At 41.3% G+C, this 27,006-nt stretch overlaps 1 protein-coding gene across 5 annotated transcripts in view; it reads left to right on the plus strand.

Moving 5' to 3' along the window:
- The window catches only part of lrfn1 (leucine rich repeat and fibronectin type III domain containing 1), a 706,779-nt gene extending 680,667 nt beyond the window's left edge, over nucleotides 1-26,112 (plus strand). For all 5 annotated transcript variants that reach the window (XM_061973170.1, XM_061973169.1, XM_061973171.1 and 2 more), the window contains 2 exons: nucleotides 5,869-7,264; nucleotides 24,136-26,112. In XM_061973170.1, the coding sequence (XP_061829154.1) occupies nucleotides 5,889-7,264; nucleotides 24,136-25,042 (2,283 nt within the window). In that variant the 5' untranslated portion in view covers nucleotides 5,869-5,888 and the 3' untranslated portion in view covers nucleotides 25,043-26,112. The remainder of the gene's footprint in view (nucleotides 1-5,868; nucleotides 7,265-24,135) is intronic.
- The last annotated feature ends 894 nt before the right edge of the window (nucleotides 26,113-27,006 follow it).

Raw genomic sequence — 27,006 nt, forward strand, 5'->3', positions numbered from 1 at the left:
CAGATGCTGGCTTTTGAACTTTGCGTCGATAACAGTCTGGATGGTTCGCTTCCCCTTTGGTCCGGATGACACGATGTCGAATATTTCCAAAAGCAATTAGAAATGTGGACTCGTCAGACCACAGAACACTTTTCCACTTTGCATGAGTCCATCTTAGATGATCTCGGGCCCAGAGAAGCCGGCGGCGTTTCTGGGTGTTGTTGATAAATGGCTTTCGCTTTGCATAGGAGAGCTTTAACTTGCACTTACAGATGTAGCGACCAACTGTATTTAGTGACAGTGGTTTTCTGAAGTGTTCCTGAGCCCATGTGGTGATATCCTTTAGAGATTGATGTCGGTTTTTGATACGGTGCCGTCTGAGGGATCGAAGGTCACGGTCATTCAATGTTGGTTTCCGGCCATGCCGCTTACGTGGAGTGATTTCTCCAGATTCTCAGAACCTTTTAATGATATTATGGACCGTAGATGTTGAAATCCCTAAATTTCTTGCAATTGCACTTTGAGAAATGTTTTTCTTAAACTGTTTGACTATTTGCTCACGCAGTTGTGGACAAAGGGGTGTACCTCGCCCCATCCTTTCTTGTGAAAGACTGAGGTTTTTTTGGGAAGCTGTTTTTATACCCAATCATGGCACCCACCTGTTCCCAATTAGCCTGCACACCTGTGGGATGTTCCAAATAAGTGTTTGATGAGCATTCCTCAACTTTATCAGTATTTATTGCCACCTTTCCCAACTTCTTTGTCACGTGTTGCTGGCATCAAATTCTAAAGTTAATGATTATTTGCACAAAAAAAAAATGTTTATCAGTTTGAACATCAAATATGTTGTCTTTGTAGCATATTCAACTGAATATGGGTTGAAAATGATTTGCAAATCATTGTATTCCGTTTATATTTACATCTAACACAATTTCCCAACTCATATGGAAACGGGGTTTGTAGATAAAGGGTTCCAGCCTCAACAAAAGTCCATATTTTGGTAAAAGTTAGTCCACTTTGAACACTCATCACTGAAGCACAATACAATACTGCATGTCGAACATACATTACAAGGGGGTTATGGATCAAACGTCGTCTTTAAAAACAAGGCCAAAACAACAACAAGAAGCTAAATTTGACTTTGAACACACTGCACACGAGCGAATGAAAGCCATACTTAGTCAACAGCCATACATGTCACTCTAAGGGTGGCCATTTGAACAACGCCAACACTGTCATAAACATGTGCCATATAGTGAAACCACACTAAACAACAATGACAAACACATTTTGGGAGAATATTTGCACCGCAACACAACATAAACACTACAGAACAAATTCCCAGAATTCCCTGCAGCACCAACTACAATATAAACAAACACCATTGGTGGATTTACAAACCCCGTTTCCATATGAGTTGGGAAATTGTGTTAGATGTAAATATAAACGGAATACAATGATTTGCAAATCCTTTTCAACCCATATTCAGTTGAATATGCTACAAAGACAACATATTTGATGTTCAAACTCATAAACATTTTTTTTTTGCAAATAATCATTAACTTTAGAATTTGATGCCAGCAACACGTGACAAAGAAGTTGGGAAAGGTGGCAATAAATACTGATAAAGTTGAGGAATGCTCATCAAACACTTATTTGGAACATCCCACAGGTGAACAGGCAAATTGGGAACAGGTGGGTGCCATGATTGGGTATAAAAGTAGATTCCATGAAATGCTCAGTCATTCACAAACAAGGATGGGGCGAGGGTCACCACTTTGTCAACAAATGCGTGAGCAAATTGTTGAACAGTTTAAGAAAAACCTTTCTCAACCAGCTATTGCAGGGAATTTAGGGACTTCACCATCTACGGTCCGTAATATCATCAAAGGGTTCAGAGAATCTGGAGAAATCACTGCACGTAAGCAGCTAAGCCCGTGACCTTCGATCCCTCAGGCTGTACTGCATCAACAAGCGACATCAGTGTGTAAAGGATATCACCCCATGGGCTCAGGAACACTTCAGAAACCCACTGTCCGTAACTACAGTTGGTCGCTACATCTGTAAGTGCAAGTTAAAACTCTCCTATGCAAGGCCAAAACCGTTTATCAACAACACCCAGAAACGCCGTCGGCTTCGCTGGGCCTGAGCTCATCTAAGATGGACTGATACAAAGTGGAAAAGTGTTCTGTGGTCTGACGAGTACACATTTCAAATTGTTTTTGGAAACTGTGGACGTTGTGTCCTCCGGACCAAAGAGGAAAAGAACCATCCAGATTGTTATAGGCGCAAAGTGTAAAAGCCAGCATGTGTGATGGTATGGGGGTGTATTAGTGCCCAAGACATGGGTAACTTACACATCTGTGAAGGCGCCATTAATGCTGAAAGGTACATACAGGTTTTGGAGCAACATATGTTGCCATCCAAGCAACGTTACCATGGACGCCCCTGCTTATTTCAGCAAGACAATGCCAAGCCACGTGTTACATCAACGTGGCTTCATAGTAAAAGAGCGCGGGTACTAGACTGGCCTGCCTGTAGTCCAGACCTGTCTCCCATTGAAAATGTGTGGCGCATTATGAAATACCACAACGGAGACCCCCGGACTGTTGAACAACTTAAGCTGTACATCAAGCAAGAATGGGAAATAATTCCACCTGAGAAGCTTAAAAAATGTGTCTCCTCAGTTCCCAAACGTTTACTGAGTGTTGTTAAAAGGAAAGGCCATGTAACACAGTGGTGAACATGCCCTTTCCCAACTACTTTGGCACGTGTTGCAGCCATGAAATTCTAAGTTAATTATTATTTGCAAAAAAATAAGTAAAGTTTATGAGTTTGGACATTGTGTCTTTGTAGAGCATTCAATTGAATATGGGTTGAAAAGGATGTGCAAATCATTGTATTCCATTTATATTTACATCTAACACAATTTCCCAACTCATATGGAAACGGGGTTTGTACACCTAACATCCACTGTAATGATACCACGTATAATAGTGTATCAATAGTTTGGACAATCATACATTACATACTATATATTACCTTTTGCACTAGATTAACTTATATTATTATATGTTGTCAACTTTGTATTTTTTTTTTTTTAATATTATTATTGTTTATGTCATTGCCTGAAATAAATAAATGGGGAAAAAAAGGAAAAAAAAGAATAATTTTTAGCATCACAAAATCTTCTTTTGTTTTGAAAAACTGTGTATTATGTTTATAAACTCAGGAAATAAGTCCCCGGACACATGAGGACTTTGAATATGACCAATGTATCTACTTGGTATCAAATCGATACCCAAATTTGTGGTATCATTCAAAACGTATGTAAAGCATCCAAACAACAGAAGAATAAGTGATTATTACATTTTAACAGAAGTGTAGATAGAACATGTTAAAAGAGAAAGTAAGCAGATATTAACAGTAAATGAACAAGTAGATTAATAATTCATTTTCTACCGCTTGTCCTTAATAATGTTGATAAAATAATAGATAAATGACACAATATGTTACTGCAGACTAATTAGGAGTTTTTAATTGTTTACTTACTACTAAAAGACAAGTTGTCTAGTGTGTTCACTATTTTATTTAAGGACTAAATTGTTATTCGATCAATGTTTATTTACATAGCCCTAAATCACAAGTGTCTCAAAGGGCTGCACAAGCCACAACGACATCCTCGGTTCAGAGCCCACATAAGGGCAAGGAAAAACTCACAACCCAGTGGGATGCCAATATGAATGACTATGAGAAACCTTGGAGAGGACTGCAGATGTGGGTGACCCCCCGCTCCTCTAGGGGAGACCGGATGCAATGAACGAGCATAATATTGTGAAAGTCCAGTCTATAGTGGATCTAACATAATAGTGAGAGTCCAGTCCATAGTGAATCCAACATAATAGTGAGAGTCCAGTCCATAGTGGATCTAACATAATAGTGAGAGTCCAGTCCATAGTGGATCTAACATAATAGTGAGAGTCCAGTCCATAGTAGATCTAACATAATAGTGAGAGTCCAGTCCATAGTGGATCTAACATAATAGTGTGAGAGTCCAGTCCATAGTGGATCTAACATAATAGTGAGAGTCCAGTCCATAGTGGATCTAACATAATAGTGAGAGTCCAGTCCATAGTGGATCTAAAATAATAGTGAGAGTCCAGTCCATAGTAGATCTAATATAATAGTGAGAGTCCAGTCCATAGTGGATCTAACATAATAGTGAGAGTCCAGTCCATAGTGGATCTAACATAATAGTGAGAGTCCAGTCCATAGTAGATCTAACATAATAGTGAGAGTCCAGTCCATAGTGGATCTAACATAATAGTGAGAGTCCAGTCCATAGTAGATCTAACAAAATAGTGAGAGTCCAGTCCATAGTGGATCTAACATAATAGTGAGAGTCCAGTCCATAGTAGATCTAACATAATAGTGAGAGTCCAGTCCATAGTGGATCTAACATAATAGTATGAGAGTCCAGTCCATAGTGGATCTAACATAATAGTGAGAGTCCAGTCCATAGTAGATCTAACATAATAGTGAGAGTCCAGTCCATAGTGGATCTAACATAATAGTGAGAGTCCAGTCCATAGTAGATCTAACAAAATAGTGAGAGTCCAGTCCATAGTGGATCTAACATAATAGTGTGAGAGTCCAGTCCATAGTGGATCTAACATAATAGTGTGAGAGTCCAGTCCATAGTGGATCCAACATAATAGTGAGAGTCCAGTCCATAGTGAATCTAACATAATAGTGAGAGTCCAGTCCATAGTAGATCCAACACTATGGACTGAACATTGGTTTTAGATGTTAATCATCTAAAATCTGATAGCTTAGTAAGAGCCACTGAATAGGAATACGCTTCATAATCCAATTAGTCAACTAATCGTTGGGATAGTCAAAGAATATTAGACGATGAAAATAGTCGTTAGTTGCAGCCCTAAAGTCGAACGGAGATGTTGGGTCAGCAGTACCTCTCTGTTACTCCCAGGTGTATCCAGGATTTTTTCACCGACTAGCAGAAATTCACTGATGTTCACCTTTTATTATAGTATTGTTGTTCACGTTAGATCCAACAAAAGGTCAGTGTTGTCGAAAGTGAGAGGCGGGAGGTCCTTTCCCTGGCCCCGCAAATGAAAAGTCACATTTCATCTCCTTACTTGATTGATGTTAACGGTCTCTCCTCATCCTCAGCCAAGCTCTAGGCGTTTGCCGTCGAGACGGATGCCAAGGCGGGTGAAAGCTCTGGCAAAAAACATCAGGCCTCGTCTGCCACCGCGGGGCCCTCTTGTGTTTGCTTTCGCCGAGGATCGCATTTTACGCCTGTCACCACGGGCGTGTTCTCCCCCAGACTAGAATCAATAGCTCTAAATAGAAATCAGAGCATCAGAACTTCCTCCCTAATAGCTTTGGACCCATCCACTTTTTATTGGAGCCCACGTCGGATTTCCGCCTAATTCTGCGGAACGTCTCGGACGCATCAGCGGACCGGGGAGAATGAAAAGGTCATAAGAATTTTCTCGAGCGCGGCAGACAAGCGACCTTTATTTTATTCTTGGAAGCCCTGTTGTCGGGCGAAAATGTGTACGTTGAGGAATATGCGCTCTATGATCATTTCATAAATTATACGCCTCAGCCCGCCTGGCACAAAAACATCCTGTTATGTGCCTTAAAAGGCGACATAGATATGGCTTCACGATGGCGTCGCCGGAGCCTTTCATCATAGCGGGTGCCATTATGTCAGAAAAGCCCTATTTCATTTGGGGAATGATCCCTCGCTGGCAATCTCGGCTATCTTGCTCCGGCGTCTGCAACAGCGGGCAAATCACACTATTTAGTCATTCAAAGGCTTTTTTTCCCTCTGATTCCCTTTCTCTGTCTGGCTTACAGGACTGGGAACTCGATCGAGAATGGAGCGGCTGATTCTGTGTGTGCTGCTGTGTGCCGCCCTGGCGGAGGGCTACAGCTGTCCCGGCCGCTGCATCTGCCAACACCTGTCGCCGACGCTGACGCTGCTCTGCGCCAAGACGGGACTCCTGTTCGTCCCGCACACCATCGACCGCAAGACGGTGGAGTTGCGCCTCACGGACAACTTCATCACCGTCATCCGCCGGAAGGACTTCTTCAACATGACGAGCTTGGTCCACCTCACTTTGTCCCGCAACACCATCAGCCAGATCACGCCCCAAGCCTTCTTGGGCCTGCGCTCGCTCCGGGCGCTGCACATGGACGGCAACCGCCTCAGCGTGATCAAGACCGACCATTTCAAAGGCCTGAACAACCTGCGGCACCTCATCCTCGGGAACAACCAGATCCACCAGGTGGCTCCGACTTCTTTTGACGAGTTTGTGTCCACCATCGAGGACCTGGATCTGTCCAACAATAACCTGCGCGGCCTGCCCTGGGAAGCCATCGCCCGGATGACCAACATCAACACTCTCACCCTGGACCACAACCTGATTGACCACATAGGCACCGGCACCTTTACCCTACTCACCAAGCTGGTCCGCCTGGACATGACGTCCAATCGTCTGCAGAAGCTTCCGCCCGACAGCTTGTTCCAGCACGCTCAGGTTCTATCTGACGGCAAGGGCTTCAGCTCCTCTACCCTTGCCGTCAGCTTCGGGGGGAACCCGCTTCACTGTAACTGCGAACTGCTTTGGCTCCGCAGGCTCACCAGAGAGGACGACCTGGAGACTTGCGCCTCTCCGGATCATCTCATGGATAAGTACTTCTGGTCCATACAAGAGGAGGAGTTCATCTGTGAGCCTCCGTTGATCACCAAACACCTCTCCACTAAACCCTACGTGATGGAAGGACAGGGGGTTACGCTTAAATGCAAAGCGGTGGGCGATCCCGACCCGGAGATACACTGGCGCTCGCCCGACGGCAAGCTGGTGCACAACAACTCCCGCACCATCCTGTATGAAAATGGCACCCTGGATATCCTCATCACCACCTTGAAGGACAGCGGGGCGTTCAACTGCGTGGCGTCGAACGCCGCAGGCATCGCCACGGCCGCCGTGGAGATCAACATGATCCCCTTGCCCTTATTTGTAAACAACACGGGCCACATGCGTGAAGACCCGGGCCTCTCTGACATCACCACATCCTCCAAGTCGGGCAATGACACCAAGGGCTACGACAAGCAGGACAGAAGAGTCATGGTCAGCCAGCTCACCTCCTCCTCGGCCATGATCCGCTGGCCGTCCGAACGCCACATCCCCGGCATCAGGATGTACCAGATCCAGTACAACAGCACCGCCGATGACACGCTGGTGTACAGGTGAGTGGTCTGAGTTGTGCTGTGTATCAACATGGTGGACTGACTAATCCAGGGGTGTCAAACTCATTTTAGATCGGGGGCCACATGCAGATAAATCTACTCCCAAGTGGGCCGGACTGGTAAAATCACGGCACGATAACTTAAAAATAAAGACAACTTCAGATTGTTTTCTTTGTTTAAAAATAGAACAAACACATTCTGAAAAACCTGCTCAGTGGCCTTGTGGTTAGAGTGTAGATCGGTAGGTCGTGAGTTCAAACCCCGGCCGAGTTGTACCAAAGACTATAAAAATGGGAGCCATTACCTCCCTGCTTGGCACTCAGCATTAAGGGTTGGAATTGGGGGCTAAATCACTAAAATGATTCCCGGGCGCGGCCACCGCTGCTGCTCACTGCTCCCCTCACCTCCCAGGGGATGAACAAGGGGATGGGTCAAATGCTGAGGTTACTTTCACCACACCTAGTGTGTGTGTGACAATCATTGCTACTTTAACTTTAAAAATGTTCAAATCATAATGTTGCGTTTTTTTTACACTTACATGTTGCGGTTACTAGTATTTTACCTTTATTTGTCGTTATTTATACTTTCTGGATAAATTATGTTCATCAGTCAACTCATTGGTGTTAAATTTCAATCTGTCAAGATAAAAAAAATAATATCAAAATCAAATTACAGGATGTTATTTATGTAGTTTGCTCATTTTCCTCAACTGGTGCACTAACAATATGGGGTTTATTTTTTTTACATTTGTAGAATAATCTACAACAGTGTTTTCCAACCACCGTGCCGATACAGTCTGGTGTGCCGTGGAAGATTATTGTAATTTCACCTATTTGGGTTAAAAAAAACAGTAATTATAGTCTGCAAATGTGCCGTTGTTGAGTGTCGGTGCTGTCTAGAGCTCGGCAGAGTAACCATGTAATACTCTTCCATATCAGTAGGTGGCAGCAGGGAGCTAATTGATTTGTAGATGTCGGAAACATGGTTTGTCGCGATCACAATTTGCAGACGACAGAGTGCAGGTAAAAAGGTATTTAAAGCTTAAACCAAAAATAAACAAAAGGTGAGTGCCCCTAAGAAAAGGCTTTGAAGCTTAGGGATGGCTATGCAGAACGAAACTAAAACTGAACTGGCTACAAAGTATACAAAAATAGAATGCTGGACGACAGCAAAGACTTACTGTGGAGCAAAGACGGCGTCCACGATGTACATCCGAACATGACATGACAAGCAACAATGTCCACACAAAGAAGGATAGAAACAACTGAAATATTCTTGATTGCTAAAACAAAGTAGATGCGGGGAATATCGCTCAAAGGAAGACATGAAACTGCGACAGGAAAATACCAAAAATAGAGAAAAAGCCACCAAAATAAGAGCGCAAGACAAGAACTAAAACACTACACACAGGAAAACAGCAAAAAAGTCCAAATAAGTCAGGGTGTGATGTGACAGGTGGTGACAGTACACCTACTTTGAGACAAGAACTATAGTGATGCATGCTTGGTTATGCTTTAAAGTCATATCCAACAATTGACTTTAAACTTTTTACTGTCAACTGAGTTTTGTTTTTTAATGATTTCTGCTGGTGGTGTGCCTCCGGATTTTTTCAACACAATCAATCAATCAATCAATCAATCAATCAATCAATATTTATTTATATAGCCCTAAATCACAAGTGTCTCAAAGGGCTGCACAAGCCACAACGACATCCTCGGTTCAGAGCCCACATAAGGGCAAGGAAAAACTCACAACCCAGTGGGACGTCAATGTGAATGACTCTAGGGGAGACCGTATTGCAATGGATGTCGAGTAAGGCTAGCATAATATTGTGAGAGTCCAGTCCATAGTGGATCTAACATAATAGTGAGAGTCCAGTCCATAGTGGATCTAACATAATAGTGAGAGTACAGTCCATAGTGGATTTAACATAATGTTGTGAAAGTCCAGTCCATAGTGGATCTAACATAATAGTGAGAGTCCAGTCCATAGTGGATCTAACATAATAGTGAGAGTCCTGTCCATAGTGGATCTAACATAATAGTGAGAGTCCTGTCCATAGTGGATCTAACATAATAGTGAGAGTCCAGTCCATAGTGGATCTAACATAATAGTGTGAGAGTCCAGTCCATAGTGGATCTAACATAATAGTGAGAGTCCAGTCCATAGTGGATCTAACATAATAGTGAGAGTCCAGTCCATAGTGGATATAACATAATATTGTGAGAGTCCAGTCCATAGTGGATCTAACATAATAGTGAGAGTCCAGTCCATAGTGGATCTAACATAATAGTGAGAGTACAGTCCATAGTGGATTTAACATAATGTTGTGAAAGTCCAGTCCATAGTGGATCTAACATAATAGTGAGAGTCCAGTCCATAGTGGATCTAACATAATAGTGAGAGTCCTGTCCATAGTGGATCTAACATAATAGTGAGAGTCCAGTCCATAGTGGATCTAACATAATAGTGTGAGAGTCCAGTCCATAGTGGATCTAACATAATAGTGAGAGTCCAGTCCATAGTGGATCTAACATAATAGTGAGAGTCCAGTCCATAGTGGATATAACATAATATTGTGAGAGTCCAGTCCATAGTGGATCTAACATAATAGTGAGAGTCCAGTCCATAGTGGATCTAACATAATATTGTGAGAGTCCTGTCCATAGTGGATCTAACATAATAGTGAGAGTCCTGTCCATAGTGGATCTAACATAATAGTGAGAGTCCAGTCCATAGTGGATCTAACATAATAGTGAGAGTCCAGTCCATAGTGGATCTAACACAATAGTGAGAGTCCAGTCCATAGTGGATCTAATATAATATTGTGAGAGTCCAGTCCATAGTGGAGCTAACATAATAGTGACAGTCCAGTCCATAGTGGATCTAACATAATAGTGAGAGTCCAGTCCATAGTGGATCTAACATAATATTGTGAAAGTTCAGTCCATAGTGGATCTAACATAATATTGTGAAAGTCCAGTCCATAGTGGATCTAACATAATAGTGTGAGAGTCCAGTCCATAGTGGATCTAACATAATAGTGAGAGTCCAGTCCATAGTGGATCTAACATAATATTGTGAGAGTCCAGTCCATAGTGGATCTAACATAATATTGTGAGAGTCCAGTCCATAGTGGATCTAACATAATATTGTGAGAGTCCAGTCCATAGTAGATCTAACATAATATTGTGAGAGTCCATTCCATAGTGGATTTAACATAATGTTGTGAAAGTCCAGTCCATAGTGGATCTAACATAATAGTGAGAGTCCAGTCCATAGTGGATCTAACATAATAGTGAGAGTCCTGTCCATAGTGGATCTAACATAATAGTGAGAGTCCTGTCCATAGTGGATCTAACATAATATTGTGAGAGTCCAGTCCATAGTGGATCTAACATAATAGTGACAGTCCAGTCCATCGTGGATCTAACATACTATTGTGAGAGTCCAGTCCATAGTTGATCTAACACAATAGTGAGAGTCCAGTCCATAGTGGATCTAACATAATAGTGAGAGTCCAGTCCATAGTGGATCTAACATAATAGTGAGAGTCCAGTCCATAGTGGATCTAACATAATAGTGAGAGTCCAGTCCATAGTGGATCTAACACAATAGTGAGAGTCCAGTCCACAGTGGATCTAACATAATAGTGAGAGTCGAGTTCATAGTGGATCTAGCATAATAGTGACAGTCCAGTCCATAGTGGATCTAACATAATATTGTGAGAGTCCAGTCCATAGTGGATCTAACATAATATTGTGAGAGTCCAGTCCATAGTGGATCTAACATATTATTGTGAGAGTCCAGTCCATAGTGGATCTAACATAATATTGTGAGAGTCCAGTCTATGGTGGATCTAACATAATAGTGTGAGAGTCCAGTCCATAGTCGATCTAACATAATAGTGAGAGTCCAGTCAATAGTCGATCTAACATAATAGTGAGAGTCCAGTCCATAGTGGATCTAACATAATAGTGAGAGTCCAGTCCATTGTGGATCTAACATAATATTGTGAAAGTCCAGTCCATAGTGGATCTAACATAATAGTGAGAGAGTCCAGTCCATAGTGGATATAACATAATAGTGAGAGTCCAGTCCATAGTGGATCTAACATAATAGTGAGAGTCCAGTCCATAGTGGATCTAACATAATATTGTGAGAGTCCAGTCTATAGTGGATCTAGCATAATATAGTGAGAGTCTAGTCCATACTAACATGATATTGTGAAAGTCCAGTCCATAGTGGATCTAACATAATAGTGAGAGTCGAGTTCATAGTGGATCTAACATAATAGTGACAGTCCAGTCCATAGTGGATCTAACATAATATTGTGAGAGTCCAGTCCATAGTTGATCTAACATAATATTGTGAGAGTCCAGTCTATAGTGGATCTAACATAATATAGTGAGAGTCTAGTCCATACTAACGTAATATTGTGAAAGTCCAGTCCATAGTGGATCTAACATAATAGTGAGAGTCCAGTCCATAGTGGATCTAACATAATATTGTGATAGTCCAGTCCATAGTGGATCTAACATAATATTGTGAGAGTCCAGTCCATAGTGGATTTAACATAATATTGTGAAAGTCCAGTCCATGGTGGATCTAACATAATAGTGAGAATCCAGTCCATAGTGGATCTAACATAATAGTGACAGTCCAGTCCAGAGTGGATCTAACATAATAGTGACAGTCCAGTCCATAGTGGATCTAACATAATAGTGACAGTCCAGTCCATAGTGGGGCCAGCAGGAGACCATCCCGAGCGGAGACATGTCAGAATTTCAGAGATGTCCCCAACCGATGCACAGGCGAGCGGTCCACCCCGAGTCCCGACTCTGGACAGCCAGCACTTCATCCATGGCCACCGGACCTGTGCCCCCCCCCCCCCCCTCCCCCCCAGATCAACTGGTTTATTTAAAGGCTAGAGTATACGAATGAGTTTTAAAATGGGACTTAAATGCTTCTACTGAAATATGTGCCTTGGCTCAAGAAAGGTTGAAAAACACTGATCTACAAAGATACAAAGAATTGCTATTGCGACATCTAGTGGACACATTTAGAACAGCAGTTTCTTTCATTCAAAAACATTTGGCTCATTTTTTATACTTGGCCAACTCATAAAACCTGTTCGCGGACCTTATCCGGCCCGCGGGCCTTACGTTTGACACCCCTGGACTAATCCCTGTCCATGCAGCATAAAAGACAAATGTTCCCAAACATTAGAACCTAGAAATGCAGAGTTAACTCCAGCTAAAGAGCGGTCCACTCACCAACTGTCGCAATGTGCTGAGTTGCTCTATGGGCGGCATCAGTGGGAAGGAGTCACGGTGCTTTCTCAGCGCCATTAAACCACAATAAATAACAACACAAAGACCACTCGCGTTTCACAACATGCACTTAGCTAATGGCATTAAGCCTTCATTAATTTGTTGAAACACACTGCGTGATTATATGCGGCCCCGCTAATTAAAGGCTCGGCCGCGGCGGTTGAAAGACGTATCGTTCTCCTTCCCGGCGCGAAAGAAATAAACAGTCGCTGAAGGTTCGGGGAATGGATGAAGTGTTTTTGCCATGGAATTGTTTTTGCTGAAGCATGTTCCCATGAACGGCCCCCCGGGGATGAAGTGAAGCGACAGTTTGGAGTAGACTAACTTGCGATTGTGTTTGCTTAGACTTAGACTTAGACGAGGGAAATTGTTCCACACAGTAGCTCAGTTACAATGATGGAAAGTGTAAGGATGGAAAGGACAATGCAGGTATAAATAGACTAAATATAGCATATATACATAATATTTACATAATTTATGTGCAGTATAGGACTGGGGTCAGCAACCCGCGGCTCTAGAGCCGCATGCGGCTATTTAGTGCCGCCCTAGTGGCTCCATGGACCTCCTTCAGAGATGTGTGAAAATGGAAAAAGATGAAGAAAAAAAATCTATTTTTTGTTTTAATATATTTTCTGTAGGAGAACAAACATGACACAAACCTTCCTAATTGTTGGGAATCCCACTGTTTATATTAAACATGCTTCACTGATGAGCGTATTTGGCAAGCACCGTTTTGTCTTACTAATTTTAGCGATCCTTGAACTCATCGTAGTTTGTTTACATGTACAAACCCCGTTTCCATATGAGTTGGGAAATTGTGTTAGATGTAAATATAAACGGAATACAATGATTTGCACATAAATTTCAACCCATATTCAGTTGAATATGCTACAAAGACAACATATTTGATGTTCAAACTAATACATTTTTTTTTTTTTTTTGCAAATAATCATTAACTTTAGAATTTGATGACAGCGACACGTGACAAAGAAGTTGGGAAAGGTGGCAATAAATACTGATAAAGTTGAGGAATGCTCATCAAACACTTATTTGGAACATCCCACGGGTGTGCAGGCAAATTGGGAACAGGTGGGTGCCATGATTGGGTATAAAAGTAGATTCCATGAAATGCTCAGTCATTCACAAACAAGGATGGGGCGAGGGTCACCACTTTGTCAACAAATGCGTGAGCAAATTGTTGAACAGTTTAAGAAAAACCTTTCTCAACCAGCTATTGCAAAGAATTTAGGGATTTCACCATCTACGGTCCGTAATATCATCAAAGGGTTCAGAGAATCTGGAGAAATCCCTGCTTGTAAGCAGCTAAGCCCGTGACCTTCGATCCCTCAGGCTGTACTTCATCAAAAAGCGACATCAGTGTGTAAAGGATATCACCACTCAGGCTCAGGAACACTTCAGAAACCCACTGTCAGTAACTACAGTTGGTCGCTACATCTGTAAGTGCAAGTTAAAACTCTCCTATGCAAGGCGAAAACCGTTTATCAACAACACCCAGAAAAGCCGTCGGCTTCGCTTGGGCCTGAGCTCATCTAAGATAATTCTAAGTGAATTATTATTTGCCAAAAAAAATAAAGTTTATGAGTTTGAACATCAACTATGTTGTCTTTGTAGTGCATTCAATTGAATATGGGTTGAAAAGGATTTGCAAATCATTGTATAGTGGCATAAAACACGTCTTTCTGTGGCAGCATCAGAGAAAGTTGTACAAACCCCGTTTCCATATGAGTTGGGAAATTGTGTTAGATGTAAATATAAACGGAATACAATGATTTGCAAATCCTTTTCAACCCATATTCAATTGAATGCACTACAAAGACAACATATTTGATGTTCAAACTCATAAACTTAATTTTTTTTTGTTGCAAATAATAATTAACTTAGAATTTCATGGCTGCAACACGTACCAAAGTAGTTGGGAAAGGGCTTGTTCACCACTGTGTTACATGGCCTTTCCTTTTAACAACACTCAGTAAACGTTTGGGAACTGAGGAGACACATTTTTTAAGCTTCTCAGGTGGAATTCTTTCCCATTCTTGCTTGATGTACAGCTTAAGTTGTTCAACAGTCCGGGGGTCTCCGTTGTGCTATTTTAGGCTTCATAATGCACCACACATTTTCAATGGGAGACAGGTCTGGACTACAGGCAGGCCAGTCTAGTACCCGCACTCTTTTACTATGAAGCCACGTTGATTCAACACTTGGCTTGGCATTGTCCTGCTGAAATAAGCAGGGGCGTCCATGGTAACGTTGCTTGGATGGCAGCATATGTTATTCCAAAACCTGTATGTACCTTTCAGCATTAATGGTGCCTTCACATATGTGTAAGTTACCCATGCCTTGGGCACTAATTCACCCCCATACCATCACAGATGCTGGCTTTTGAACTTTGCGTCGATAACAGTCTGGATGGTTCGTTTCCCCTTTGGTCCGGATGACACGATGTCGAATATTTCCAAAAACAATTAGAAATGTGGACTCGTCAGACCACAGAACACTTTTCCACTTTGCATGAGTCCATCTTAGATGATCTCGGGCCCAGAGAAGCCGGCGGCGTTTCTGGGTGTTGTTGATAAATGGCTTTCGCTTTGCATAGTAGAGCTTTAACTTGCACTTACAGATGTAGCGACCAACTGTATTTAGTGACAGTGGTTTTCTGAAGTGTTCCTGAGCCCATGTGGTGATATCCTTTAGAGATTGATGTCGGTTTTTGATACAGTGCTGTCTGAGAGATCGAAGGTCACGGTCATTCAATGTTGGTTTCCGGCCATGCCGCTTACGTGCAGTGATTTCTCCAGATTCTCTGAACCTTTTGATGATATTATGGACCGTAGATGTTGAAATCCCTAAATTTCTTGCAACTGCACTTTGAGAAACGTTGTTCTTAAACTGTTTGACTATTTGCTCACGCACTTGTGGACAAAGGGGTGTACCTCGCCCCATCCTTTCTTGTGAAAGACTGAGCATTTTTTGGGAAGCTGTTTTTATACCCAATCATGGCACCCACCTGTTCCCAATTAGCCTGCACACCTGTGGGATGTTCCAAATAAGATGAGCATTCCTCAACTTTATCAGTATTTATTGCCACCTTTCCCAACTTCTTTGTCACGTGTTGCTGGCATCAAATTCTAAAGTTAATGATTATTTGCAAAAAAATAAATGTTTATCAGTTTGAACATCAAATATGTTGTCTTTGTAGCATATTCAACTGAATATGGGTTGAAAATGATTTGCAAATCATTGTATTTTGTTTATATTTACATCTAACACAACTTCCCAACTCATATGGAAACAGGGTTTGTAAATGCCAACATGCTATTTAGGATAGCGTTATGTACATATTGCATCATTATGCCTCGTTTGTAGGTATATTTGAGTTAATTTACTTATGTCCTCTGTGTATTTAATTTATATTTACAAGTCTCAGGACACATTATTTGTGTGTAATATTGGTTGCATTTCTGATGGTTGTTTGCCATATTGTTCCAGACCACAGCAAACGTTACCCAGCTTGCAAAGATTGTATTAAATCCATTAGAAGAAGACAGCCTGCCGTTTCCTTAAACTTGGACACACACATCTATACCTTTGGACCATTCTGAGCCAGTAATTTCCAGGAGTTATCTCATCCTGTGACAAGCCTCTATTTTACTAATGATTTCCAATGTTGCAAAAATGTGTAGAATAAAAATGTATATACAACATTTGTGTCAGCCTTTTATAGTAGGCTAATATAGCCAATATAGGCATTTACATCTTGTGTTACCTACATTATAACACTTATATAAGGCTTTTAATTTTTTTGCGGCTACAGACAGATTTATTTTTTGTATTTTTGGTCCAATATGGCTCTTTCAACATTCCGGGTTGTCGACCCCTGGTATAGGATATATACTGATATATTATATTATATGATGTCTATATCATATATTCATTATATAAAAATTACCATGTACAATATTACAGTATATGTGACAGCTGCAGCATAAAATAGAGAGTAGATCCAGCAGAAAATAGAAAATAGACATTAAAAACAAAGAGAAGTAGCTAACATAGAAGGTGTCAGGTAATAGAGGGTAATAAAGGGGAATTGCACTTTTTGTTTTGGAATTTTGCCTATCCTTCACAATCCCTATGCAAGACAAGAACACATTTGGTTTTTTTATGCTTCCTAATTTGTAGTATATAGCAAGTAGGAGACTAAAATGAAAATAAACATCTATTTCCATAAGGCCCTCTAAAATGCAGTATATTTATCTGTACAGTAATCTATTTATTTATATCTGCACCTTATTGCTCTTTTTGTCGTTCTTATCTGTACTGTAAAGTTCAAAATTTGAATGACAATAAAAGTGAAGTGAAGTGAATTATATAGCGCTTTTCTCTAGTGACTCAAAGCGCTTTACATAGTGAAACCCAATACCTAAGTTACATTTTCTCAAACCAGTGTGGACCAAGGACACAACGGGAGTGACTAGGATGGCGGGAGCGGGGATCGAACCAGGAACCCTCAAGTTGCTGGGCACGGCCACTCTATAAAATGAGCTATACCGCCCCATAAAAGGAAGTCTAAGTCTAAAAATAACATCCAAAAAGTTAAGTTGAAAAAGTTAAAGTACCAATGATTGTCTCACACACACAGTAGGTGTGGTGAGGGGAGCAGTGAGCAGCAGCGGTGGCCGCGCCCAAAAACCATTTTTGGTGATTTAACCCCCAATTCCAACCCTTGATGCTGAGTGCCAAGCAGGGAGGTAATGGCTCCCATTTTTATAGTCTTTGGTATGACTCGGCCGGGGTTTGAACTCACGACCTACCGATCTCAGGGCAGACTGTTACCACATTACATACATATAATAATATAATACATACGATATTATATTGCATATATTATTTATAAATGTATAATTAATATAATTATTATATATAGCTATTATAAATGCATTTTTTTCCATATAATCCTCTTTTAGTTTGACTTGTTGCAACTTTAATACATTTTGGATAGCTCCACATTCCTCTCACTCATTATACACAAACATTTTTCTTTTTTTATGCATTTTATCTTGCTAATAAACTATCGCAAAAGGGAGTCGTTCTAAAACTCCCCGAAAACTGTCATATACGTTTTATAAACATGCTGTAAGTATGCACAGTACAGGCCAGAAGTTTGGACACACCTTCTCCTCTTTCAATGTGTTTTCTTTATTTTCATGACTATTTACATTGTAGATTGTCACATCAAAACTATAAATGAACACATGTTTTATATTCTAGTTTCTTCAAAATAGCCACCCTTTGCTCTGAATACTTTTTCGCACATTCTTGGCATTCTCTCCATGAGCTACAAGAGGTAGTCAGTCACCTGAAAGGGTTTTCACTTCACAGGTGTGCGTGAAGCTCATGGCGAGAATGCCAAGAGTGTGCAAAGCAATAATCAGAGCAAAGGGTGGCTATTTTGAAGAAACTAGAATATAAAACATGTTTTCAGTCATTTTTGTTAAGTACATAACTCCACGTGTGTTCATTCATAGTTTTAATGTGACAATCTACAATGTAAATAGTCGTGAAAATAAAGAAAATGCATTGAATGAGAAGATTCAAGCACACCTGTGAAGTGAAAACCGTTTCAGGTGACTACCTCTTGAAGCTCATGTAGAGAATGCCAAGAGTGTGCAAAAAAAGTAATCAGAGCAAAGGGTGGCTATTTAAAAAAAACTAGAATATAAAACATGTTTTTAGTTTTTTCACCTTTTTTTGTTAAGTACATATAACTCCACGTGTTCATTCATAGTTTTGATGTGACAATCTACAATGTAAATAGTCATGGAAATAAAGAAAATGCATTGAATGAGGATAAGAAGTGTCCAAACTTTTGACCTGTACTGTACATACTTACAGCATGTTTATAAAATATATATGAAAGTTTTCGGGGAGTTTTAGAACGACTCCCTTTTGCGAAAGTTTATTAGCAAGTTAAAATGCATAAAAAAGGAAAAACGTTTGTGTATAATGAGTGAGAGGAATGTGGAGATATCCAAAATGTATTAAAGTAGCAACAAGTCAAATTAAAAGAGGAGTATATGTAAAAAAAAAAAGCATTTATAATAGCTATATATAATAATTATATTAATTATACATTTATAAATAATATATGCTACATCTACATGTAAAGCGACTTTGGGTACTTAGAAAAGCGCTATATAAATCCCAGTTATTATTATTATATGCAATACAATATCATCATTATATAATGGAACAATATTTTACTGCCTAATTAGTGCATCAATTTAACAAGTAGAGCAGCACATATGCGGGAGGTATTAAAATAGTCTTTTGAGTATAAAGATATGATTCACTCACCCTGTGACGCACAAACAGAATCTAGGATACTGGGATCTATTCCAGGGTTCATGTATTCATGCAGTGAATTCATAAAGTGGGGCTGACTTTCTGTTTTTTATTTTTTTTAATCCAACACAATTGCTTGTTCTCCTGTATAATTTTCCCACCCGGTCCATGGAGTGGAGTGTTGTTCTCGTCTTTCGGTGCCAGAATATGGTCTTAGGGCAGTGTTTTCCAACCTTTTTTGAGCCAAGACACATTTTTTTCATTAAAAAAAAATGCAGAGGCACACCACCAGCGGAAATCATCAAAAAATGTAACTCGGCAGCCGATATTGACAATAAAAAGTTGTTGTCGCAATTATTGGATATGACTTTAAACCATAACCAAGCATGCATCACTATAGCTCTTGTCTCAAAGTAGGTGTACTGTCACCACCTGTCACATCACGCCCTGACTTATTTGGACTTTTTTGCTGTTTTCCTGTGTGTAGTGTTTTAGTTCTTGTCTTGCGCTTGTATTTTGGTGGCTTTTTCTCTATTTTTGGCATTTTCCTGTAGCAGTTTCATGTCTTCCTTGACCGCTATTCCCCACACCTGCTTCATTTTAGCAATCAAGAATATTTCAGTTGTTTTTATCCTTCTTTGTGAGGACATAGTTGATTGTCATGTCATGTTCAGATGTACATTGTGGACGCTGTCTTTGCTCCACAGTAAGTCTTTGCTGTCGTCCAGCATTCTGTTTTTGTTTACTTTGTAGACAGTTCAGTTTTAGTTTCATTCTGCATAGCCTTCCCCATTGGCGTTGTTAGGCCTATTTTAGGGGGGCTCAAGCCCCCCTAAAATATTCTTAAGCCCCCCTAAATAATTTGGTGTTATATTTTTTTATTTTTTTTTATTTTTTTTACAAATACATATTCATTATAAAGTGGCCCGAATATGAGTTTAAATAAATAATCATACAACCTGTTACTATTCACTCAGTTTCCCCTCACTTCGTAGCGTAAGGTAGAGAGCCCCTTTAGTGCGTCGGTATCCAATCCATTCCACTTGTTCATATAGAAAATGCCCACATCACTCAAATTCCAGTCCGCATTTTCTCTGCGACCTTGCTTGCGGTCCTGCAGGTGTACGAAGCACATTATCTTCCTGTACAATGAGTGAAGCTGCACAAAACCTTGTGTGTGCAATTGTAAATAATTTACTTTTTAAGTTTTGTGTTTCTTGTAGAATCTATATAAAGTAATGTACATTAGCCTATTCTTAAAATAATGAAAAAAACATCATTAAATATATTTGTTTTATTGTATTGTTACATTAATAGCTGTTGTATTATTATAGGATGGCTTGTTAAACATTTCATAGGATTTTCAGAGGGAGGAAAAACCAAGACATTTAATATAAAATGTAAAATGAATAAATACATAAAAAGAAAAAGAAAAAAAATGGTTAAAAGCCATCGTCCCGGGGAGCATTTCATTTCGTTCCGTGCATTTAAAAAAAAAAATAATAATAACAATGAATAATTTCTAAGTCTTTGTTAGCCGTTTGTGAAGTTTTGTGCTTGTGCGTAACGTTCGCTCGCATCCTGTGCATCTCCTGGGGGCTAAGCCCCCCCTGTCCTTAAAAGCTAGTGACGCCCCTGGCCTTCCCTAAGCTTCAATGCCTATTCTTAGGGACACTCACCTTTTGTTTATTTTTGGTTTAAGCATTAGACACCTTTTTACCTGCACCCTGCCTCCCGCTGTTTCCGACATTTACAAAGCAATTAGCTACCGGCTGCCACCTACTGATATGGAAGAGTGTAACGTGGTAAGTCTGCCGATCTCCAGACAGTACAGACACTCGACAACGGCACATTATTTGCGGATTATAATTACCGGTTTGCAAAAAATATTTTTAACCCAAATAGGTGAAATTAGATCATCTCGGAGAGAAGTGTTTCTAATTCTGTTGACACCAAAGACATTTGGTTCGTCATGCAATGGCAATAATTGTTTGTATTTTGGGGAGAATACTGTAAATGTTCCTATTAATGTAGCCCCAGGTATAAAAAAAAAATGTTTAGGGCGCTGTTTGCAACCTTGACGGACTTTCCAATGTGTTGTAAGCATTATATCCTGCCTTCTTACGATTTTCAGCCCGTAATGACGTAATCACGCCCGTCCGTAGAACCTGCCTGCGCATTAGCTACGTGTGTTGTTAGCCTACGATAGCGATTTGGCTTGCTAATGTCCGAATTCAGTTGCTTCTTTTGGACTGTTTGTGTCTGTGTGCACGCACTCTCTGCGTGTACGTGTTCAGTACAATGCGTAACTGGGGAAATTATAGAAGCTTTAAAAAAATATGTTTTGTTAAACCACTAATGGTAACGTAAGCCAACTGGTGTAGTTCCAATTAGCAACATTTGAAGCGTCGGCAACCCAAAATGTTGAAAGAGCCATATTGGACCAAAAATACCCCAAAAAAATCTGTCTGGAGCCGCAACAAATTAAAATCCTCCTATAAGTGATATAATGAAGTCAACACATGATATCAGCCTCAGCCTCAGCCTTCCCGGTAAGGTCTATTCAGGTGTACTGGAGAGGAGGCTACGCCGGATAGTCGAACCTCGGATTCAGGAGGAACAGTGTGGTTTCCGTCCTGGTCGTGGAACTGTGGACCAGCTCTATATACTCTCGGCAGGGTCCTTGAGGGTGCATGGGAGTTTGCCCAACCAGTCCACATGTGCTTTGTGGACTTGGAGAAGGCATTCGACCGTGTCCCTCGGGAAGTCCTGTGGGGAGTGCTCAGAGAGTATGGGGTATCGGACTGTCTGATTGTGGCGGTCCGCTCCCTGTATGATCAGTGTCAGAGCTTGGTCCGCACTGCCGGCGGTAAGTTAGACACATTTCCAGTGAGGGTTGGACTCCGCCAAGGCTGCCCTTTGTCACCGATTCTGTTCATAACTTTTATGGACAGAATTTCTAGGCGCAGTCAAGGCATTGAGGGGATCCAGTTTGGTGGCTGCAGGTTTAGGTCTCTGCTTTTTGCAGATGATGTGGTCCTGATGGCTTCATCTGGCCAGGATCTTCAGCTCTCACTGGATCGGTTCGCAGCCGAGTGTGAAGCGACTGGGATGAGAATCAGCACCTATATTTACATCTAACACAATTTCCCAACTCATATGGAAACGGGGTTTGTATGTCAACAAGTCGGCAGCGCAGAGACGTCCTCAACTGATGCACAGATGAGTGGTCCACCCCAACTTGAAACAGCTAGCGCCTCATCTGTGGTCACCTGATAACCTCTCCACGCAGGAGAGTATCCATGAAATGCATACAACTGCGAAGGAAGGAAGACATGTTAATTTTAGACTGTCAATCAACATATTCTTGTCTCAAGGACAATATGCAATAATTCACTTTCAGAAAAATTTGGCTTAACGCAGACGGACTCAGAGCTTCTCGTAAACTGTAGAAATAATCGATAAAAACCATACAATGTTTATAATGCAATGTAATCATAATATATATTAAAAAAAAAGAATGCAAGTAACCATTTAAAAGGATGTCAACTTTTATTTATCCTTTATTGTTGAATTGTTTACCGCTGTACTGTAATTGGAAGCTTAATAACGTTTAGTTATCCCCAAATAACAAAAAGAGCACAGTGCCAAGTCGAATTCCTTGTGTGTGTTACATATTTGTGATTTTGAGAAATTAACAATCCAAAAAATGTTTGTAAGAAATTTTCAAGTTAACCTCTTAAGGCCCAAGCTGTTTGTTTACATGCTTTTTTTAATTTATCTTTGCTATTTGGGCTTATTGGACCCTAATTAGAATAAAAACTAAGAATCATCTTTTGATGTGATGTACTTAGTGCATAAGTACACAAACGTGTACTTCATGTTTAGTGACATGCTAATTCTTATTTTTACCCTTTTTTTTTTCCAAATTCCATTGTATGTTATACTCTTCTGACACCACCAGATGGCAGTATAAGTGTCCACATAAGCGGCCATAAGACCCTAATTCAGTAGTGTACACAATTTTGGAAATAAGAGCTAAAAGGTGCTGTCCACGCATGTGGCCACTAAGCCTTTAGAGGTTTTTAAATAAATATTGAATATCTCAGACGTTGAAAAAACTAGGTCTTTTTTTTGTTTTGTTTCTATTACGGCATTTCCGCATGTTCGTCCGTGGTGATGGGCTTATAGGGTAGGATAGGACTTTATTGTCATTGCAACAAGTACAACGAAACTATGTTTTCAGCACAAACCCATCCGTTCAAGATTAGACAAACAAAAGTGTACAGGGTTACAGAACAGGAACGCTGATGGGTGTTGCCACGAGGCACCCCGTAAAAGATGGGAAAAGGGTAAAACGCTGGGGAAGAAGATGAGTAAAAAAAATACAATCTAGACTGGGCTCCTAAGGGGGCCTAGTCTGGAGTGGGAAAAAACCTCCATGCCATGCACACATAAACATGTTACATTTAATCACGACAACTCGCAACAGAGGGGGGGAGTTGGGGACCTCGGACCCTGGAGGTCGACTGCTGCTATGAAGCGCTGCCAGCCGTCCATCACCCTGAAGGGGAATCAAGCGGTGGTGAAGGCATGGGGTGGGGGAGGGGTGTGTGTGTGTGTGTATATGCCCATTGTCTTGGGTGTGTTGATGTGGTGTTCATGTTCATAGGCCTGGGGGCCGTTCTGCATGCAAGCAAAAGTTCGACTCCAGGTGTCGTTGAGGAGGAAGGGAGGTCAAAAGCGTCCATCATTGAGGTGTCCTCGGGGGGTGTTTTCAGAACAGCCTGCTCCTGTTGTTGGAGCGTCAAGGCCATTCGAGGGAGTCAAATCGTAGATTAGGATTTTTGTCAAATCGTAGATTAGGATTTTTGTTTTGTTTTGTTTTGTTAGATATTGCCCGTCTAATTTAAAACTGAAATATTACGACAACGGGACAATTGGCTTTGTAATCATGCTTTTCTCAGTCTTGTTACTTTGCGGCGTCTTCTCACTATCCATGCTTCCTGTGTGTGTAAACTGGCGCTCCGCTCACCGAGCCGAAGGTTGCGGATGACTGAAAAGAGGGCTCACTGCGTTCAGTTAATTCTACTGTTCAATGCGATCACAACTGTTGTTCTTTGTGCAGAACTGAGGCTCTTCTCGTATTAATTGTCCTCCGCTTCGCTCTTTCAGAATGATCCCGTCCACCAGCAAGAACTTTGTGATCAACGACCTGGCGGCGGGGCGTGAGTATGACCTGTGCGTGCTCGCCGTCTACGACGACGGCATCACGTCGCTGACCGCCACGCGCGTGGTGGGCTGCATCCAGTTCCACACGGCCAGCGAGGTCAGCCAGTGCCGCTTCATGCACAGCCAGTTCCTGGGCGGCACCATGATCATCATCATCGGCGGCATTATCGTGGCGTCGGTGCTGGTGTTCATCGTCATCCTGATGATCCGCTACAAAGCCTACAGCGGCCCGGAGGACGGCGGCAAAGCCAAGGCGGGCTCCGACGCGCCGTCGCAGGCGGTGAATGGCAGTCGCCAGCGACTCCACCGCTCCGCTTCCAAGCAGCCTTCGGACGAGGGCCAGCACGAGGCCGAGGCCCCTAAGGAGTGCATGGCGCTGGTGCTGAGGGTGGACAATGAGAAGAAGGACGACGCCACGGCGGCCTCTGCCGTCCTGGAGGCGGAGCTGCCGTCGCCGGCGGCAAACAAGACGAAGCGAAGGACAAGCCTGGAAGCGCCGCGCTTCATCCTGCCGTTCGAGGACTCGCAGACAGACAGCAGCCTAACGGGCTCCACCATGTCGCTGTGCCTCATCGGCCCCAACGCCGGCCCCTCCGAAGCCCCGCGCCTCAAAGACAAAAAGAGCGGGCTCGCCAACGCGGGGCTGCTCCCCAGCCAGCTGGCGCGAACTCGGCACAGGTTCTCCTTCGACGGGGGGGACTACTCCATATTTCAGAGTCACAGTTACCCCCGGCGGGCGCGGACGAGGTGGCACCGCTCCACCAGCCAGCTCGACGCCGAGTCATCGCCCCTCGCCAACCGCGGGGTGACGTTCAGCAGCACCGAGTGGATGCTGGAGAGCACGGTGTGAGGAGCGGGAAACGCGTTGTGAAAAAAAAAAAAAAAAAATAGTCAAGCACATGCAAATACGAGCACATTTTACAAAACTGTGAGCCTGCTCAAGAAACACAAAAAAAACACAATTCCCCCGTCATACCCCAGGAGAGGTCCGTCAGCCATGTTCTTTCTTCTTTAACGCGGCAGTGCCTTAATTCTCAGAAGAAAAAAAAACAACAAACGTACGAACGGAGGATGCTGCTCACTGTCGTCACTGCCTCTCCGGCCATTTCCTTTCTGTTTGTTTCTAACCGTCTGTGTGACGCGCCCAGGAAGCGTTTGTACGTGTTTTTTCTTTCCTAAAAAAAAAACCCAGAAAAAAAAAAACAATCTTCAACGTGAACAGCCAGGTATCTTGTTACAGTACGTTCATCACGTTTTGGGTTCTCTTAAAAAAAAAACTTGTGCACAGAAGACACGAAGATACGAGGACACGTATCAGTCCGACACCAGTCTATACAGTAATAACTTCAGCAGTATTTTACACCTGCGGATTTCTAGCGACAAAGAGCGGAAAAGGAGCCCTTCTCGGACTGGACGACGTGAAAAAGCTAGTGGTCCAGATGTGACTGTATATCATCTGGCTGGTCTGGATCAAAAGACCACGACATGGAAAAAAAGACCCTATATAAGTATATTCAAACATTGGTGTATGTGTACTAACTATGTAAAGTAAGCAAGTCATATGTCACATGACTTTTTACCAAGCATTTGGGTGTTGGCTGCAAGTTTTTACATTAAAAACCTGTGTCATCACACAGCTATCTGTCCAGTCCTGGGCCTCACGTGTTGATGTAGAACAGCTTTTTTTCACCGGCGCCGCATCAAAAAGGTGCGGGACGCGAAGTTGAGTTGATGAATATTTAATCCGGGGGCGGAACTTTTTATATCCAAAGCTTGCCGAGTGGACCAGGGTGGTGAGCAGAGAGTGGAAGGACAGGGGACATGATAACTTGATGTTAAGTGGATGAGGCAGCAGTGACTAACAAGATGTAGTTGCGGTTTTTCCCCCGCTAGAGGGAGACAAAGCTGAGGCAGTAATTATTGACTTGCTTAGAGCAAGGGTGTCCAAACTTTTTCCATTGAGGAGATTACGCTGAAAAATCAAAGTATGCAGGAGCCATATTTTACATTTTCAAAACCAATAATACAATACACAGATTTAATTTTTAACTTCAGTTAAAAGTTTAAAAAGTTTAAAAATAAAAATGTCATCAAATCAATCAAATGTCAACGTGGCCCGCCAGAACCAGTCAAATGTAGTTCTGGCAACTCGGATTTTTTATTTTTTTTTGCAAGATTAACAATATTTTGCAACTATATCAGTCAATAATATTTTCAATTGATAGTGTTTTTTAACCGTAACACACTACATTTATAGGAAAGTATATAATGATGAGTTATTTGTCTCAAAATAAGGAAAAACTAAATGTGTTTTAAGCACAATACCAGTAAAATTTACTTTTGCCTTGTAAAAATGTATTTTGCAACAGTATAATTTATTTATATTTTTTTATAAGATTTAGTTCCTGTAAAAAGGTAGTTCTGGCAACTCGGAAAATTTTATTTTTGCAAGATTGTCAATATTTTGCAACTATATCACTCAATAATATTTACAACTGATACTGTTTTTTAACCATAACATACTCTACATTTTTAGGAAAGTATATAATGATGAGTTATTCCTCTCAAAATAAGGAAAAAGAAAATGTGTTTTAAGCACAGTACCAGTAAAATTTACTTTTGCCGTTTTGATTGATTGATATAAACTTTTATTAGTAGATTGCACAGTACAGTACATATGGTGTCTTTTAAAATTTTGATTTTGCAAAATGTACTACTATTTTGCAACAATTTAATTTATTAATATTTTTATAAGATTTTGTTCCTGTACAAATTTAGTTCTGGCAACTCGTAAAATTTTATTTTTGCAATATT

This window comes from Nerophis lumbriciformis, linkage group LG17 (genome assembly GCF_033978685.3).
Source record: "Nerophis lumbriciformis linkage group LG17, RoL_Nlum_v2.1, whole genome shotgun sequence".
Taxonomy (NCBI): domain Eukaryota; kingdom Metazoa; phylum Chordata; class Actinopteri; order Syngnathiformes; family Syngnathidae; genus Nerophis; species Nerophis lumbriciformis.